At 29.6% G+C, this 20,044-nt stretch overlaps 2 protein-coding genes across 8 annotated transcripts; one reads left to right on the top strand and one right to left on the bottom strand.

Annotated features, from left to right (window-relative positions):
- Positions 1–4,382: 4,382 nt before the first annotated feature.
- LOC124947642 lies at positions 4,383–16,296 on the top strand. Of its 2 annotated transcripts, none has more exons than XM_047490081.1 (8): positions 4,383–4,889; positions 9,162–11,023; positions 11,140–11,303; positions 11,391–11,517; positions 11,622–11,879; positions 11,962–12,183; positions 12,249–14,666; positions 14,927–16,296. In XM_047490081.1, exons 2-7 carry the CDS (start codon positions 9,347–9,349, stop codon positions 12,705–12,707), a joined length of 2,907 nt encoding a protein of 968 aa, XP_047346037.1. In that variant the 5' UTR covers positions 4,383–4,889; positions 9,162–9,346; the 3' UTR covers positions 12,708–14,666; positions 14,927–16,296. The 2 variants fall into 2 exon arrangements, with proteins under 2 accessions (XP_047346037.1, XP_047346038.1); XM_047490082.1 differs by lacking the exon at positions 4,383–4,889 and adding an exon at positions 7,552–8,553.
- Positions 13,814–19,211, bottom strand: LOC124947643. Of its 6 annotated transcripts, XM_047490086.1 has the most exons (8): positions 18,992–19,175; positions 17,857–18,192; positions 17,621–17,733; positions 17,290–17,508; positions 16,320–16,738; positions 15,550–16,255; positions 15,242–15,476; positions 13,814–15,136 (listed from the first exon to the last, which is right to left on the bottom strand). In XM_047490086.1, the coding sequence occupies exons 2-8, from the start codon at positions 17,990–17,992 to the stop codon at positions 14,916–14,918; spliced, it is 2,049 nt and encodes a 682-aa protein (XP_047346042.1). In that variant the 5' UTR covers positions 17,993–18,192; positions 18,992–19,175; the 3' UTR covers positions 13,814–14,915. The 6 variants fall into 6 exon arrangements, with proteins under 6 accessions (XP_047346042.1, XP_047346041.1, XP_047346040.1 ...); XM_047490085.1 differs by having other exon boundaries at positions 13,814–15,476; positions 19,072–19,210; XM_047490084.1 differs by having other exon boundaries at positions 13,814–15,476; positions 18,992–19,193.
- Positions 19,212–20,044: the final 833 nt, after the last annotated feature.

The raw sequence follows: 20,044 nt of genomic DNA on the forward strand, positions 1-20,044 counted from the left end.
ATTATACTTATTATTATTATTATTATTATTATTATTATTATTATTATTTTTATTATTATTATTATTATTATTATTATTATTACTATTATTACTACTACTACTAATATTACTATTAATATTATTCCAATCGAACGTTTTATGGTTCCTCCGTAGAAAATAGAGAGAGTAAGAGAAAAAAAAGGAACAAGAAATAACGAAGTATCTTGTAGGTCCAAAGTCGGTCGATCAATATTAAAAAAAAAAAAGAAAAAAAAAAAAAAAAAAAAGAAAAAAATAAGAAAAAAAACCGTTTGAGACGGCTAATTTACAAATTCGACTTTTTCAAACTTTTAAATTGTTATTTGCATGTTTATCTCTCATAATGAATAAACAGAGAAAAAAAAATAATAATAAAGAAAGAAAAATAAAAAAGCAATCTATAGTCGATAATATGTAGTTAGATCCGTCGAGCTCATAAGAAGCATGTTCTCGTTAACGTTCACGTTACAATTATATCTGAGAGAATGATAGACTTATGAATTTTTTAAAGAAAACGATCGATTTGACGTTTACATATTGCTTGTTACATACGAAAGAGAAGAATGAAGGATTATGGAAAAAAGAAAAGAAAAGAAAAGAAAAAGAAAAAAAGAAAATAGAAAGAAAAAGAACAAATGAAATCAACATTATCGTAGATAATGTTCTGAGAGTCGTGATCCAAGGCCAAAGAATTTTGTCTCGTGATTGGATGATACACTTCAAAGGGCGACAGTTGTGTAAGAACAAAGATTTAAAATTTACTATAGTCATATATAAGAGATAATTACAATAGAAATACGTACAAACTAGGAACACAGAAAGTTTGGCTGTAGTATGAATTCGTACAGCTCGTCGGAGATCTCTATAAGATTCGTTTAAACGTTTCTTACGAAAATAAAGAAAAGAAAGTTGTTTGATATCGCGAGCATCGACAGCTATATGCAGTTTCGAATCTCAGGATATTAATTATTAGCATACTGCATTATATAAATTATATTACCTTATATTGTCCTACATTATTGTAACATTGCGTTGTATTACGTTACATATATACATATATATATATATATATACTATATATGTACTATATATATATATATATATATATGTACTATATATATATATATAGTGTACACATACACACACGTTCATACGTAATATATAAGACACAAATACAAATATATACATAGGGGAGAATGGCGAATCGTTGGTGTCGAGGAATCAATTCACGAGGCACAGTATTCGACCTTGTTCCATTCATATTCCTTCATGATCGTTGTTAGATGTCTACTAGTGTTTATAGTTTCCTTCTTTTTCGTTCACACATGTTGCGTGACGTAATTTGACAAGTTATCCGGGGATAACGCCTTTTAGTTATTAGTGTGTGTATATTTGTGTGTGTGTGTACACATACACAGGTATATATATAATTTATGTAGCATATATATATATATGCTATATATATAGTATATATATAATATATAATATATATATATATACTATATATATAGTATATATATAATATATAATATATATATATAATACATATATATACGTATATGTATATATATACATATATATATATATGCTACATGAATAATTGCTACATGAATTTTTTCAATGCACTATGCGGCATCTCTTTCCTCTCTCTCTATCTTTTTCTCTTTTTTTTTTTTCTTCATAGATTTATCATTCAAGTGCATATGTATATCACTAACTGATTTACATAATTCTTGAGTATTCACGTAATTGTTTTGTATTCTTTTTCTTCACACTATATATCTAACCTCATTATTATTATCATCATTATCATCGTCATCGTCGTCTCATCAACATTATCATAATCATCAAGATGGCGTGTACTCGTAATTTAAAGAAGCGTTTGTAAATAATGGGATATGTATATATATATATATATATATATACTGCTTTTCTGTGATGATGAATCAGTGGATTCAATGATGAGCATTGTGAACTATTCTACAAGAAAAACGGATAGCTTAGATTGTATAGCGTGTGAGTGAGTGAACGGATGAATGTATGCGTGCCCTTTAATCCGAAGGATCAACAACATCGTCTTACGCGGAGTATATAGTTTCACGTGGCCTTCGTATCAATTTAGAATTATTATCTCATATCTACTTTTCGCGGATAGAGTTGATGAAAAAAAAAAAAAATAATTGAAAAATAAAGGGAAAAGAAAAAAATTCGAAGTTTCACTTAAACGTATGTGGTATTCCGTTTTTTGAACGTATGTGTAATACATAAATACGTAGTGTTGGAATCGTATCGGTATTAATATATAATATCCGAGTTTGAACCATTCGCTGTGTTTACGGATACGAGTCGATCGGTGTGTTTTGTGATATTTAGCTAGAAAGATATATATATATATATATATACACACACACATACACACACATATATATATATATATATATATTGCAATATATATATATATATATTGCGATAACTATACAATTAATTGCTACTATAGAGAAAATTCGATATAAATTTAAAACACTAGTAAGATAATTATGCGAATGTACGTACATACGTATATAGACATATACATGGACAATCGAAATTTATTAAAAATGAATAGAATTGTTCTTGTTTGATTTTTATGTTAATTTTTTAATACATTATAATATTTCAAAGATCTTCGTTGTGTTATTTTGTTTTGATTTGTGAAAAAAAGGAAGAATTTATTTTTTAATTAATATATTAATCAATTAATATTTTTCTTTGAAATCATTTCGATATATATATACATACTTTCATTCTTGACAAAATTGATGTACTCGACGACTTTTTTTTTATATTAAAAATATTTATTAAATGAAAAATAGGTAATCATTAAGAAGTTTAACGCGTGCATTTAATTGTAAAGTTATCGTAAGATTACTCGGAATACTTTCTCGTCTGATTGTGCTAGAATGAAAGATATTTTAAAAAGTGCGTATGTTTATGCGTTATATGATTGCGCCAGTTCGCGCATGCGTAGCTTCGAGAAGGCGTATCTAGGAAACGTATATAAAGAAATATTTTATTATGAAGACAAAAATAATCACATTACGAATGTACGAAGGTGTACATGATAAGATCAATTTCGATCGATCGCGACGATCGATGACACCTCGATTTGTAGTTTTAAAGTTAGCAAATTAAAAGACCAAAAAAATAAGTACGGAAAATAAGGAAAATATTCTTATATACCTACACCCATATACATATATGCAATGAATGAAAGAGTTAATGAGGTCTTTTAATTGGAGGTTACGTCGAGGATTTGTTTGAGCGTTAATTTTGAGGAAGCAACAGCACAATCCGGCTTCTCTCTTATCTAATAAAAAATCTATGTTTAAAAGAAACAAAAATTTATTCTATGTTTTTAAGTAAATCCTTTTATTAAACATCTTTAATACTTCATTTGTGTTCAATCTGTTTTTTTTCATTTTCTAATCAAGATTTTTATTTCTTTTCATCGAAATAAAAAATTAAAGTTGTTGCATATTACTTTTCTTTTCTTGTTTTCTTTTTTTTTTCATTTTCAGTTTATAGTACTGAGTTCAAAGCTTCATTACGAAGAGTTGAGATACTCGTACATCTATAAATAGACATGCATGCATATATATATATACATACATATGCTTACTGATTATATCAATGTTGCAACGTATTAATAACACTCCCGATAAGAAAACGCATCAAGATTATTAAAATTTCTCTTGTATCGTATAATAGAGGGGTTATCATCTGTCTTTTCTCTTTTTCTTGCTTTCAAATATTTGCTGTGTTTTAAAGAACGATAATTTATATAGTAAAATTACAAAAGGAAAGAAAATAAAAAATAAGAAGATAATAGGACAATAAATGGACAAAGCCACATAAATATATGACACATACACACACACAAAGTGTATATATATATATATATATATATATATATACCTTCACATAAATATATATTGTGTATGTATATATATATATATATATATATATATATATATGTATATATATGTATATATTATTTATTTTATGTTGCGTATAAACGTATACAATTTTCTCATTAAGTATAAAAAATTAATTTTTATATTCTTAAATCTGAAAAAGAAAAAAAATATTTTTATATAAAATATAATATATTCGCGTTTCGTGTAATTTTATTGATTCATTTCGAGCATTATAAATTCAACGAGGATCGGGATTTATCTTCGAACTTCGTGAATATATATATATATATATACATATACGTACATATATACAGATAGTAGACACAGCAGTAAAAATGATAATTCGTTTCGTGTTTTCCTCGTATAGTGGCAGTGCGCAAGAGCGAGAGATTCTCGTCATGCGCTCTCAGGAACGCCGGATACAGGTGCGTTGTTTCTGCACCTTCTCTGAATGACGCGTTTTCCGTGCTGCTTACAGTGTTGAACTCACTTCGTTCAGTTTATCGTGTCTCCTCGTAAAGAGAAGTTGTCTTATTATTACGTTCACGAGCGTGCGCACATTCTTTCGTTGAACAACCCTCTCTGTGATCTGAAATTTTTTTCGTTTCTCTCTTTCTTTCTTTCTTTCTATCTATTAATCTATCTTTGTCTCCATTTATTTCGCACGTGTGCGTATCATCAAAAAAAAAAAAAAAGAAGAAAAAAATTTCAATAAAAAACAAAAATATTTTAAAAAGATCACACCGAAGATATTACGATATTTTATTAAAAGGGAATAAAATTTTGTGAGAATTTAAAGTTTTGAGAAGAGGGAGAAGGTGTCCATTGTTTTTCCGCGAAAATTCGAAAAGGGGCGAGACGTATTTTACTTACGTTTGGATCGATTTCGAGCGAACTTCGGATAAGTCTTTTGTGGTAAGTCGGGTTAATCATTGGTCGGTACTATTGTTCTACGTATTTTTCTGAATTTTGTTTTTTTTCTTTCTTTTTTTCATTTTCTAAAACCCGATTTTTTTCTGTATTAAAAAAGAAATGTATATAATGTGATATTTATAGTTTAACTATATCATAGTAAATATTAGGATCTATTAAAAAGTTCTGTTCACATAGCGTAAAATTTTATTTTTTCACTTTTTATATTATGTTAAAGATAAATAAATGAAAGGTACAGAATTTTTCAATATATAATGTATTTAACATCTGGATATAAATTAACAATTAATTTTGTAATAAAAAAGATAAAATAAGATTTAAGATATAAAGATATATATATATGAAAATGTAAAATGATTTTATATAGATAATTAATTAACGTAAAATAAAATAACTGAAGGAGAACGTTCTTGAATTTGACGAAGGAGAAAGGAGGGAATTCGTCTAGACAAAATTTTTATCTATAGTATCCCGGATATAAATTAACTATAGCAAAACGCAATTAAAAATAGTATCTCGTTCATGAAACTACGACGGTTATAAGTTTTCGAAATCGATTTTGGATCTAATCCAAATCTCTTACGTCTAGCATCTGTAAAGAGATATTCTGACAGCACTCTTAACTAAATCAAACTGAGAAAAACGATCGATAAAACTGATATCTTTTTCTCTTTCTTTTTTTTTAAAGAATTGATTATTACTCGTTTGTGATTGAACACTTGCGTACGTTTATATCTCAAGAAGTGTAACACGTGTGTGCTTCGTCTATTGCAGGTAGCATTGCAATCAATTGAAAAATCGTGAAGAAAAGTTAATTAATGAGGATTGATTAATATCATAAAATCTTGCACAAAGACGTTAATGTTACTGTTGTTAATCACTATATGTGTTTACTATATATATTACTATACATGTTTATGTGTGTATTATCATTTAAATGTTTCATTCATTTTTTATGAATACATTGTAGAGAATTAAGTAGTATAAGTCAAGAATTTAAAAAATATTTATATATTTAATTAGGTGATTTGATAATAATTATCAGATCATTTTGTATATATCTATCAATTATTATCATATGTTTATAATCCATTATAAGATTTTCCATCCATGTAAATACCCCACCCTGGATGTATATATAGATATATATACATACGTACATATATATATACATACATACGTACATACATACATACATATATACGACCTGTCATTCGTCCTTGAGACGATTCTCTGTTTGTCTAAATCGGAGCTCACAGTCTCGTTGTCTTATCTTACTTTTCCTTTTTATTTACGTACATAAAAGAAGACAGTTCAATAAAAAAGAATCGTCGGAAATCTTCACGAATTTGAAGTTCTCTTGACATTTTTATTCGAGAAAAAATGTCGATACTATTCGCAAAAGTTGGTCTTTCTCTACATCATATATACATACATGTGTGTATATAAGTAACATCTGTGTATATATATATATATATATATATATATAGATGTTACTTATATCTATCGAGGACTGTGACACTCGAGACTATATCTGTGTCACGCTGTATCGCGTTGTACATGGCTTCTTGTTAAATGGTAGCAGGTATATATTATATATATTTATGTTTATAATCATTTCAGAGTAGAAAATAATTTTGAAATATAATTATTACAATAATTTTGCATATGGGATAGATGGAAATAATTAACTTCGTAAGAAAATTATATTTACACGAAATCATTAATCGCTTTAAGTAATTTGACTGTTAAAAATCAACTATGAATAACTGATTTAATCATTTATTTGCATAGGTAACTGATATCCTTTATCGATAGTCATTCCATTTAATACAATTTTCTAGAATCGATTTGTTTCTCTTCAAAATACGAAGGCCTTTAAAATATTGGATCGATGATCCGTCTATAATTGATCTAAAACTACTCGGAATTCCAATAATGATAATCATCCGTATTTGCTTTAATTTCATCGATTTACATAGGATTTTCAGTGCCACGAGGCGTGGCAGTTATGAACGGAAGTTCGAAAATAGAAAATAGTGAGCTTTTGCAATCTACCTTTTATACCAGAATATAATTTTAACTTAACTGTTAAAAAACTCACATATTTTCCTATTTGATTTTTTTTTCTTTTTAAATAAAAAAAAAAAATTGTTATTTTTGTCTTTTTGGACTACCATCATTTTCTTTCCTTTAAATGTGATTTTATTAATTTTTAAAGGAGGTTAATATATCAATAAATATGTTAAGATTCGGAAGATCTTGTCTTTATGTGTTTTTCTCGCCGATAAAAGCGGAGACGCGAAAATCGACCAAGTCGGTCGTCATGGTGATGCCTCTTCCTCCCACCGATGGTAAGCATCGGTTAACCGGGTATTCCTATACATATATGAGAATATAAATGTTCCCAAAGAAATCTTTTTCTTTCCGTGAAAAAGAGAAAAAGAAGAAAATTAATCAATTTTTATTTAAAAATTTACGACAGAAATTGAATTAATTGTAATAGTAATAATATTAATGATAATATTGACGTTAACATACAATAAGTACACATATACATACACATACATTACGTTTATATAAATATAGTTGAGAAATTTATATTAGTAATAATAATAATTAAATTAATTAATCACTATTTAATACCCAACCGGATTAATTGAAATTTCAAACAAAAGGCAGATATGAGAAAATTATTATTTCATGACAGAAAATAATTTAACAATAAATGGCCTTGAGTTAGCAAAGATTACATCTGTACACGAGAGATATGGCTTTGAACTTCGTGCTTAACTATAACATCGTCCCTGACTTACCAATCGATCGTTGACCTATTAGCACCTATATTACAAAAGAAATGAATATTAACTTTTTTTAATAATAAGTAAGAAAATTAGAAAGAATAACAGAGTAAAGTGAAATTCTTGAGAAAGGGAACATGTCTAACATGAGGACGTATCACGTTTATCTGACGATAAGACTTTTAAATTATGATGACTTTTTAATTTCATTGTTTTTAGCTAGACAGAAATATGGTTTCGTAATTAAGATCGATATAGTCTCTTTAGGAGAATTCATTGTAAACATAAATGAATTTTGAAGAGAAAACGTTGAAAAATGAATAAAGGTGAATGCTTGTTATTAACAGCTTAATTACAGATTAATCACGTAACCACATGATAATAGGTTGTTCATTTACGTCATAACAATTTACGTTTTAACAAATGTGACATTGATTACGTAATACGAGATCTTCCGATAACAAATAACAATTACAATTATTTCACTTAAATTGTGATAAACACGTAATTAACAAGTGAGAATAATTGTCTATAATAATTTTATAAGGCAACGAAATGATTATTTTTTATATTTATTATTTTCAGCTTTTTAATTAGCTTTCTGTTAATTAATCAATTTTATTTTTCAGTTTTAAAGGAAATAGAGTTAATTTTTGCACTCAAAATCCTGCATGCTGTACATTTAACCAATCCTATAGATGCTAATTCCTGATTTTTCTTTCTTTTCGTAATTTATCTATTTAGCTCCATTTTTATTATTATTTGCTCAAACCGTCAAGTGTCGCACGCACTTTTCTACGCCCACACATGCTTGCACGTATTTTAGTCTTTACACTACCTCGACGGTGAGTAACTAATTGTATTATTTATTATAAATAAATTGTTCTTCCTTTTTGAGAGTGTTAACTAATTATCAGTTGTAAATAACATTATATGTATTGTATAATAATAATAAACGGCAATATCCAGAGAAACTGTCGAATTCATTAAGAATTTCTAAAGATAAATTAATGAAACAAATTAAAGAATATTGCATAACGATGGATTATACTTCAAAACTTTTGTTGATATTATTGATCAATTCTAATGGCTTTCTTGTAACAGTGGACGTACAAATTATTGAAAGTGTGACGAAGAGTTCGTCATATACAAGACGATGTCTTGCTATCATTAATCGGACATAATTGAAAGATAGTTGTCTGTAGATAGTATGTAGGTAGATGTCGAGAAAAACAGTGACCCCTTTGTCTACTAGTTACTTGATAATAGCAATTGCAATACAAACGAGAACAAGTATACTTTATCTGGTTAATCATTTCATTTTATTCCATTTATTTCGTTAATATTTGTTCTCTTTAATTTCTTTTTTTATAATAATGTTTTCTTTCTAATTATCCCAATTGAATCGATCAAGAAGTTTAATAATAAAATACCACAATATTATTGTTCATAGGACGAAGAAATCGAGAAAGCGTGCATGCTGAAACGATTGACATTCGAGGTATCCGAGCACGGCTGGAAGGTCCTTATGGTAGGAGAAAGGCGTGGCAGATCTATTCCGGGCGAGATCCAAGGGCTAAAGGGTTGGCCCCGTCGTTGGATCCACTCGGGCAATAGTTATATTTAAAAGCCGTGAAAATGGCCGATCGGAGAAATACAAGATACGTTGAAGATTGTGATAATGATATTAATAGGCTTCCGATGCCCTTGGGAAATTCGGAGATCAATATAGATAATGATTGTTGCAATAGTAACAATAATAATAACAACATTAACGATAATAATGATCGAACAGTTATGGTATATCCGGAGAAGGATTTGATCAATAGTCGATTATCTTCAAATGATATTAAAAATTTATATCCGAGGAGAAGGGCACCTATCGTTGGTTGGCATAATGGAAGTCCAACAATATTTCCAAGTTCTCCTTGCAGAACTCCTGAACCTGATTTTTTTAATAGAATCGATTTCGACGGCCATATCAGCGATACTTCGTCGTCCAAAAGTTCAGGTATTTGTCAGGATTCAGGTAACACCGAGGATTTGAGTAGTCTAGCTGATGAAAGATTACTTGAATCAACACCAGCTCGTACGATAGACAGAAGTATAGAATCTTTATCACCGGATAAGGACACTCTTCTGACAATGTCACCTGATAATTTCGGTAGAAATCGAATATTGAGTTTGGAAGATGAAATAGGAGATAAGTTTGATTTCCTGAGTCCTGACACAGATGGTACGGAGGATAATAGAATGTTCTCAGCCACAGGGGAACATCGTTTGATCTTTCCAAATTCGATGATAGAATCAAAAAAGAGTCCTCCGACAAAAAATCCAAATAACGACGATTCGATAATACCAATTATTATAGCCAATCCTGGATATCAAGGAGACATAAAAGACATCAGCGATTTTGACAGTGCCGTTGATTTGGAGAATGATCTCGATTCTACAATCGCAGATAAGGAAATTAATAAAAAACCACGTATACCAGACGGTGGTTGGGGATGGGTAGTCGTTTTAGCCTCTCTGATAATCTCCATGATAGCCGACGGAGTATCCTTCAGTTTTGGCTTGCTTTATATCGAATTTCTTAAAGAATTTGGAGCTAGCAAGGCGAAAACAGCTTGGATTGGTTCTTTGTTCATGGCTGTACCATTGTTATCTGGTCCTGTCATGTCTGCTTTAGTGGATCGTTACGGTTGTAGGAAGATGACGATTCTTGGAGGTCTTATTTCGGGATTAGGTTTTGTTTTGAGCTGCTTCAGCAACACCATCGAGGTAATGTACTTGACATTTGGCGTCATAGCGGGTTTGGGCTTAGGTTTGTGCTACGTCACTGCGGTCGTGAGCATCGCTTATTGGTTTGACAAGAAGCGTACCTTAGCTGTAGGTCTTGGGGCATGTGGTACCGGTATTGGTACCTTTGTTTACGCACCGATGACAACTTTCTTCATCGAGGAATATGGTTGGCGTGGTACTTGTCTCATGTTGGCTGGTACATTTTTTAACATGATTGTTTGTGGTGCAGTCATGCGTGATCCGAAATGGTGGATCTTGGAACAAAAGAAACAGGCATTATCTTCTCCGAAGAAATCGAACACCATCAAATCCGAGGTCGATGGTTCGTTCCATGGGTTTTCTGATGAATTTCCAGGCGTCGAGGAAATTCGACAGATGTTGAAGAGTGGCAAAACGGAATACCTACTTCAAAGTCTTGGTACTAGCACGGCAACACCTAATCGAGCTGCCACGCGTGGTTCAACTTTCAGAAGTGTTGTCAATTTGCCTACTTTCGTCAAGGAGTGCGAGAAGGTAGGATGTAAATTATAATGATCAACTTGATTGAACGATTTAGAGCCGAAGTTATTACCTCTTTTTGGAAACGAAGATAAGCGATAAGGAGAAATATCTGTTTACGAGGATTTCAGGTGCCTTTGGAAGTTTTAGAATCACTCTCCGTTAATTCAAGACTCTACAATGTCATTCTAGAAAATTATCCGAATCTTTTGAAGTGTCGAAGTCTCTCGGATAAATTAGTGGATGATTCTATGGGAGATGATTACAAGAAAGCTGGCGTCACTATGTCTATGAGGTTTATAGATTTAATTTTTTTATTACGTTAAATTCTGTACTATATCCTTGACTCGATATAATATTCAAATCGTTTATATTTCGTTAGGATCAAGAAAGCTGACGAAAATAAGAATATTCATCCAGAATATGAAGAAACAATTAATGGCGATAAGAAAATTTTGAATGACGTCAACGAAGCCAGTTACTTCATAAAAAAGGACATCGTGATACCAGTAAGTTTTACTTTAGAAGATATGGAAAAAAGTTTAGAATAGAAAAAAAGATTAGTATAATATATACATTAGTATTACATGTGTTCCGTGTTGGATGATTTAAGATGACTGATACCGAAAAAGTAAAATCGAGACATCATATACCCGGTTTGACGGATGGAGTCGTCAGGACGGATTCGTTGCCTTGGCTGAGAAGGCAATTTAGCACAAATACACATTACTTCAAAGACATTAGGGTTCATAGAAATTCGGTTATGTATCGAGGTGCAGCATTAAATCTTCAGAAATATAGATTAAGAGCCAGTAGCTGTCCAAATATTTATAAAAATAGTATGACTACGTTAGCGAAGGAAAGCGAAGAGGTAAAATTATTTGAATATAATAAAAACGATTTTGATTTGACGAATATTTAATAGAAATATTAAAAAAAATCTTTTTTTCTAGAAATGGTATAGCGAATTAGTAAATATATTGAAAGGTATGATGGATTTTTCGATGTTTCTGGAGTTTCATTTTCTGTTGATGTCGCTCTCGACGATATTATTATTCACTTGGTTTATCGTACCTTACTTCTATCTTGCCGAACATCTTACTAGAAATGGTTACTCTGACTCTGATTGTGCTAATCTCCTTAGCATTATTGGTATAACGAATACAATTGGAATGGTAAGTCAAAACATGCGTAATAGAAAAAAATCACTAGCAGAGTTATAGTCTTGGTAATTTTACAGATCGGTCTTGGATGGGCAGGTGATCAACCCTGGATGAACGTCAGCAAAACATATGCTTGTTGTTTGGCTATCTGTGGTATATCTACGATTCTGATGTCTACGTTCACTATGTATTACATCCCACTGATTATTACATCTGCATCTTTTGGACTCTTCTTCGCCAGTAGTTTTAGTTTCACGCCAGTTATTCTGGTTGAGTTGATACCCTTGGAAAGATTTACCACTGCTTATGGTCTGACTTTGCTCTGTCAGGGTATAGGTAATCTTTTAGGGCCACCGCTGGCCGGTTGGCTATTCGATATAACGAATTCTTGGGAAATGTCTTTCACAATGGCTGGTTTATGGATTATTATAGCTGGTCTTTTGATAGGTGTAATACCTTTTACAAAAAATCGAAAGATTTGGGGTAGCGGCCTTATCGAAATGGAACGGTTAACTTTGACACAAAACCAAGCATAGTTGAATTTTTTTGTTGATTGATGTCTAGTAGATATATTAGAAGCGTGATATAGCCATCAATTAATTGTTCTGTTTTAATTATTAGAAAAATGAAAATCGAATGTGAGAATAACTTATAATGTTAATTAATTTCTTTTCTTAGTACAAGTTTTTCTTTGTATTATTATTTGGTGTATAACATCTTGTTGAAAGAATCGAAACTTTAGCCAATTATTGGATAAATTCAAATCGTACTATCTTTTTACACATATACCTATTGTGCCAGGACATACAGTCCTTATTTCTAGTCCTAAAGTAATAATAGCGAGCATCACGAACAATTCTTTATTGATAATCATTTTCGAATATTATCGTTTATTACTTTATTTAACATTATTATAATTCGAATATGTTCATATTATAAATTTTCTATAATTATATATTTATGTGAATATTGAGTTGAGCAAATGAAAATTGACGTCACTTCATACTTGGTCGATAATTGGAATTTGCTAATGTTATCCGTCAGTAAGAAACATTTTTCAAGCGCCTTCGATATGCAACACAGTCTCTTTTACGTATACATGCGTTGCTTATCATAAAGTTTCTTACTAACAGATGGCACTCGTAAGCGGTTATCGATGAAGTATAGAGCATTACATATTTACAGGCGGCTTAATATTCGTATAAATAATTCTGAACCAATATATGATTTTCTCTTTTTTTTAATATTTCGATTAATTTCGAAGATATTTTGTTCTAATCCTTTTCGCAATATCGAAAATAATTCCCTATGGTCGTGCCTAATAAAAGATGTGCCTTCGATGTACTTAGGAGCAAAATTTTGCAGGGCTTCCGAGCATCGAAGCTATCGATGAATAGTTGCGCGAACAAAAATTTCATAACTTAAGTATGTGTATCTTATAAACATATATACAACGAAATTCGTAATACATTTACGATTCAAGAAATAATTGTATGCTGATATGCGTGTTCTTTATCTTCATACATATTATAACAACTGTATATCACAAATTTTTTCAAAATAATGACTTTTCAAAAGACGAAGAAAATATCTCTTCAAGGTATTTCATGAAATTGCATTAACGGTCAATTGATCTCTATAATTAGTTTTAGAAAGATTATTTTATTCAATTTAATTAGAAATAATACAGTTCAAATGTAAAGAACAATTTGCATTTCAAACTGATTAAAGCTGATTTCGTGATTAATAAGATCTTTTTGTTTTGCCCTAACTCATCTCCTAACAATCAAAAGTTCAAATTTTCTACAATATATATGCAGAAGAATTTTCGACAAAATTTATGCGCACGTTGACTGACAATAAGATATACACTCTTCATGAGTATATCTTATCTTTAAGAGACAAAACAAACATAACATTCAAATGTATGTTTTTGTTCTTAATACCGTAATAAACGCGTTGAGAATAATCAAATTACAACTTATAATGTTTTCATTTATATATAAAAAAATCAAATAATCTTTATTAAGTCTCAAATTGTGTAAAGAGAAAAATACTGAAGAAAAGAAAAGCCGTCCAATAAAAAATTATTGAGTGTCGTTCAATTGATCTTCATTTCTCGAGTAATATTCATTTATCTTGTTTATAAAGATTAATTCAAGAGAAATAAGTAAATTTACTTTCTTCTTACATCTCTTATATATCATTATAAATAACATCAAAAAATTTTTCCAACGTATAATCTGTACATTATAAATATCATGTTCCATAAAAGTCAAATGTTACATGTTAAGTATGTACGTAACACGAAATAATATTGTTCACACAGATACTTTCCCTGTATGTTGATTGATACACACTCGAAGGACGGAAGAATAAATAACGTGGAAGGCAAGAAATCGATAAGTTAGCCGAGATTTGGGTCAGCTCCTTTCAGTAGGATTTCACTTTGACGTCAAGTCTTTGTTGGACTTACAAATCAATCACACGTGTGTGTATGTATTATATATATTGTGTTTATGATTTATATATATATATATATATATATATATATATATATATATATGATTTGCGTGTGGGTATGTGCACATATGATAAGACATCTTTCTCGTTTTCTTTGTCTTAATTCTAAACGAAAAAAAATCCTGGAATGAAAAATATATTCTTCTAAATGTTTCAAAATGAACGACAAGAAACGTTTCGTTGTCCTGGAGATCCAAAAGTTAGGACATATAATAATTCTATCAATATCCAGGTGATGTAGTTGGACTAGCTGAATGTGGACTTGGACTACGGCTCTGATGTTCTAGCACTGGAGTTTTTGGAACACCAACGATCGCGGAAAGATTTTGTAGACTTTTTGGGAATGTCCTGGTTATAATCGAATGCTGTGGACCAATCAGGGCATCTCCCATAACACCTAAGCGCACTCCATTACCGTACCTGTGCAGAGTTATCGACATATCTACGAAGAAAAAGGAATTGATTGGATTATACTTATGATAATTTTCAAAGAAAATCATTGAGAAAGTCATATAAAAAAACAAAGAAATAAATAAAAATAATTTACTGCAGTTTCCTTGAGGTGGTCTCCAGTAAACTGCAGCATCTACACCTTCTAGTTGTAGATCGCCATCAACATGAGTTAGAGACAATGAATATCTTCTCGATAATTGATTGAGTATCAATTTGAGAAGTATCGAAGGAAAAATTGAAGAAATCAGACCACGTGATGTTTCGGTTGCTGTGATGGCATAAATGGCACTCTGCTTTGCTCTAGTTTCTTGTACATTTCTTTGTATCACCTTGGGAAAATGTAGGAGAAGAGTTATATAAGTTTATAGAATTCGAAAGAATTTGATTTGTAAAATCGTTTACCTGAAGAATCTCGAGTAGATCGTCTTCGAAAAGTGGAGTTCTCGTTGGTAAAGCCAAACAGACAATACCTCTAGTTTCATGATTATGCAAGAAAATAGCTTTTTGATTGACGAATTTTGCTGTAGTTAAAACGTCATCCGGAATTCTAACGCCAGAATGTCTAAAATATTCCTTTAGAGAGTCGACGATAGCTGTTAAAAGGATTTCAGCGTCTGTAGCTCCTGTCACACTGGAAATCTTTTTTAATACATCCAAACTGACCTCTTCGGACCAAGCCACGACTTTTCTACCACAAGGTGATATCGTTTGCAATCGATTTGCTTGAGGATGTTTCAAGAAAAGCTCCTCCAATATCAACTTCGGAGCTCCTATTGCGATCCACATAATGGAGAAGACTTCGATCGTTGCTTGGATTATCAATGGCAGATAACACCAGATCATCGAAATCAAAGTATCCGGATAAAAATGTTTGTACTTCGATTGCAGGGCTTGAAATTCTCGAAAAATCAATATAGGTGTCTTCAAAGTTAGTATAATAAGTAGATACCATGACCAGGCTAAGATTGCATAGATGGTATCAATTGGATGAAGAGTTCTTAGAACGGCATAAAATATTATGAAGACTCCAAAATTTCTTTTATTAACTTCTCTTTGAAGTATAATGAAGAAATCAAAGAATCTGAGGCCTTCGGATTTTCTGTATTGTCTGAAAATTAAGAAAGATTAAAATCAATATATATAAGTTCATTATAGATCAATTCATTTTCTACCTAGTCAATTCCTTTGAAGTGGCTACCAAAACAATCACAGCAATTTTAACGCACTGAAAGACTCCTATTCGTTTCTTCATTATTTCAGGTCGTTCAATAGGATCATTATTGCAAAGAAACTCGTTCCAATAATTACTGAAGTTTTCTGTAAGCTTCTGATGAAGACGAGGTAATGCCGAAGGTTCAACATAAAGATTCGTGAATGGTGAATCACTTTCTTCGCAAGCCCAATTTTCGGTTGAATATTTCAAAGGTAGGAAATCAGCAAGGGATAGATGTTCCAAACGAAGTAGCAAATGATGAACCCGAATCAAACAAATTTGATACTCCTCACCACGAAAGAAACAATTTATCACATTTATCTGCCATGGAGATCGACCGGCCGGGAGAAATTTTGATGTTACATCACTCACGTAATCCTAAAAAAACATGTTATTTTTCAAGAATACACGGAACGCACATTAATTCTCACACTGCATTTAATCTCCCATTGCAAAAGAGTGAATTTCGACTTACGCTTATTTATTAATTAAATTTATCTATATCTTACATTTAAACGATTTAAAAAATGCGCGGGAACATTATGCTCATTAAACGAACTGTGAATCACATATTATTATTCGTTCTTAAAGTTCACATGAAAAATCCTGTCCAATAATTTCGATTATGTAGAAAATGTAACCTATCTTTGGTTTAGTTGTAATCGCGATGGTTTTACTGTTTTCGTAGAAATTTATAAGCGATAAGTTTACTTAACTGAGTATTTTCTGTGATAAAAAAGGTCAAGATTACATTTCTGTGCGTTTGCACGCAGTTTCAAACGTGTCAGCATCTACACATACATATATATGCATATACACACGCCCTGCGCGCGCACGCACGTATGTATATACATATGCACATACTCATATATGTAATTACTTGAATGATCTCATTCGAGTACCCCATTAAGCAATCTCTTTATCAAAACCTGTATATTGGATTCGGTGAGAGGCCTGCCTCGGAATGAACATGGTGAATTTAAGAGATGATTGTCCACAGAAAATTGTTCGTTATCTTTCCAAACATAGAGACCCCATTTTGTTGTCAAAGTTAATCTCAAGAATTTCTTTTTCGATGTCAGATGTAACAGATGACTTCTCGTACCTTCGGCTATCGATCGACCTTGAACTAGCAAAGTATATATACCCTATGGAAGAAGAAAAGAAAGAAAAGAAAAAGATATCCTAAATTGTTATCTGACAAATGTAATAATTCCCCATTGATATTTTGGTAATTATTTTGTGTTAATTAATACTCACGTGATTTCTACCCTGATCCAAAATACTGCGAATACTATTTTCCTCGACGACAATATAATTAGGATATTTCCACTTGACGAAATTAATCCAACACCTTCTTGACCATGACAAAGCTTGAAGAAGAAAAAAATCGAGAAATTAGAGTAACGAATTCATTGATCTTTTGAGGTCTCAAATGTCTTTCGTTAAAAAATTGTTCACGTCCTTCTGATTACATTGAAATTATTAAAAATTACCAGGATAAAAAAAAAGGAAGAACGGCAGTGAAATAAATACGAGTAATGTGACAAAAACAAGATTTGTTAGAATTGCTAGACTAAAGAGATCCATCAGCTCGAACGATGAAGATGAGGAAGATGAAACAACAGCCATGACCTTGAACCAGTTGTAATTTTTCCTTTCTTTCGAGACACTTAGCTAACACAGAGCGAATTATTTCGGAAGTATAATAAAAACTATTATAGAAAGTCGATTCACGATCGAAGTGTTTTCGCTTACTACAGCCTCATACTACTGCTCGCACAGATTACTCGGCGATTCTCTTTGATTGGTGACCCCGGTCGATCCCGTCGCTGAAACAGAAAAAGATAGAAAACTTTAACTGTAACGTTTACGAGATATTATAATTTTAAAGCTACTACTCTACTTCTCTTTCTTTATTCTTTCTTGAACGGAACTGCAGTAAGCCGATTTGTAAATTGATCAATAATTTAATAATAATAATAATAATAATAATAATAACAATAATAATAATAATAATAATAATGTATAAAAATATAATGTTACTATATATATGATATTATATATTATGATAATTATAATATATATAATTAATATTTATATAATAACAAGATTATTGTATAATATTATACAATAATATACAATAATAATAATAATAATTAATATGTTATAATAATAATTATAATGTTATAATATAATATTTATTATAATAATAATTATTATTATTGTTTTTGGAGTCGTTATTATTATTATTATTATTATTATTATTATTATTATTATTATTATTATTATCATTATTATTATTATTATTATTATTATTATTATTATTATTATTATTAGTATTATTATTATTATTATTATTATTATTATTATTATTATTATTATTTATACGAGGGCAAAGAAATTAATAAGAACTTCGGAAACATAAGTATGTTATAAAAAAGAAAGCCTTTTAGCCAATTTTTACGAATTCACAATAATATTTAGAAATTCTTTAATATAGAAAAAAATTCTTTTCTCACAAAATTGTTTTTTCTTTGTATGAAGAAAAAATAAACTTAATTGATGTTCAATAAACAAGAAACACTGTTACAAATCGTGCAAACTTCTTTTTCTTTCTTTCTTTCTTACTCTCATTATTATCAACGAATCGTTCGAACATGCTTTTAATTATAGGCATCACGATAGATAATTTCTTGGAATATTTCGACCTTTTATCTAGATTCGACATAAAAAATGCCACTGTCAAATTTTCAATGTAAATGTAGGAGAAATTTGGCCTCGCGTTCCGTCGCGCCACCACGCCGATGCAATCGTACTTTACGTTACTGCTCGCACGCGTATTTCAACGATATGCACGTGAATTTAGAAAAGATATGGCTCTTATCATCTACACGTGCGGATGCTGAGTTAGTGCCATTTTTGATTTCTTCTTTTCCTTTCTTTATCACTTTCTTTTGTTTTTCATTATCTTTTTTTTCATCCACGTAATTTAAAGATAAACGAAATCATATTCAATATTGATCATTTCAGATTAGAAATGACTGAAATTTTTATTTATTATTATTATCATTATTATTATTACTATCATTATTATTATTATTATTATTATCATTATTATTATTATTATTATTATTATTATTATTATTATTATTATTATTATTATTATTATTATTATTATTATTATTATCATCATTATTATTATTATTATTATTATTATTATCATTATTATTATTACTATCATTATTATTATTATTATTATTATCATTATTATTATTATTATTATTATTATTATTATTATTATTATTATTATTATTATTATTATTATTATTATTATCATCATCATCATTATTATTATTATTATTATTATTATTATTATTATTATTATTATTATTATTATTATTATTATTATTATTATTTTTATCATTATCATTATTATTATTATCATTATAATCATTATTTTTATCATTATCATTATTATTATTATCATTATAATCATTATTTTTATCATTATCATTATTATTATTATTATTATTATTATTATTATTATTATCATTATTATTATTATTATTATTATTATTATTATTATTATTATCATCATTATTATTATTATTATTATTATTATTATCATTATTATTATTATTATTATTATCATTATTATCATTATTATTATTATTATTATTA

This window comes from Vespa velutina, chromosome 3, assembly GCF_912470025.1.
Source record: "Vespa velutina chromosome 3, iVesVel2.1, whole genome shotgun sequence".
Lineage (NCBI taxonomy): Eukaryota > Metazoa > Arthropoda > Insecta > Hymenoptera > Vespidae > Vespa > Vespa velutina.

Coding starts and splice junctions, on each gene's coding strand:
- LOC124947643 (XM_047490085.1), bottom strand. CDS start 17,992: ATGGCTGTTGTTTCATCTTCCTCATCTTCATCGTTCGAGCTGATGGAT. Junction 17,734..17,856: donor CTTCCTTTTTTTTTATCCTG/GTAATTTTTAAT, acceptor TTCTTCTTCAAG/CTTTGTCATGGTCAAGAAGG. Junction 16,739..17,289: donor TCACCGAATCCAATATACAG/GTTTTGATAAAG, acceptor ATGTTTTTTTAG/GATTACGTGAGTGATGTAAC.
- LOC124947642 (XM_047490081.1), top strand. CDS start 9,347: ATGGCCGATCGGAGAAATACAAGATACGTTGAAGATTGTGATAATGAT. Junction 11,304..11,390: donor GGCGTCACTATGTCTATGAG/GTTTATAGATTT, acceptor ATATTTCGTTAG/GATCAAGAAAGCTGACGAAA. Junction 11,880..11,961: donor TAGCGAAGGAAAGCGAAGAG/GTAAAATTATTT, acceptor CTTTTTTTCTAG/AAATGGTATAGCGAATTAGT.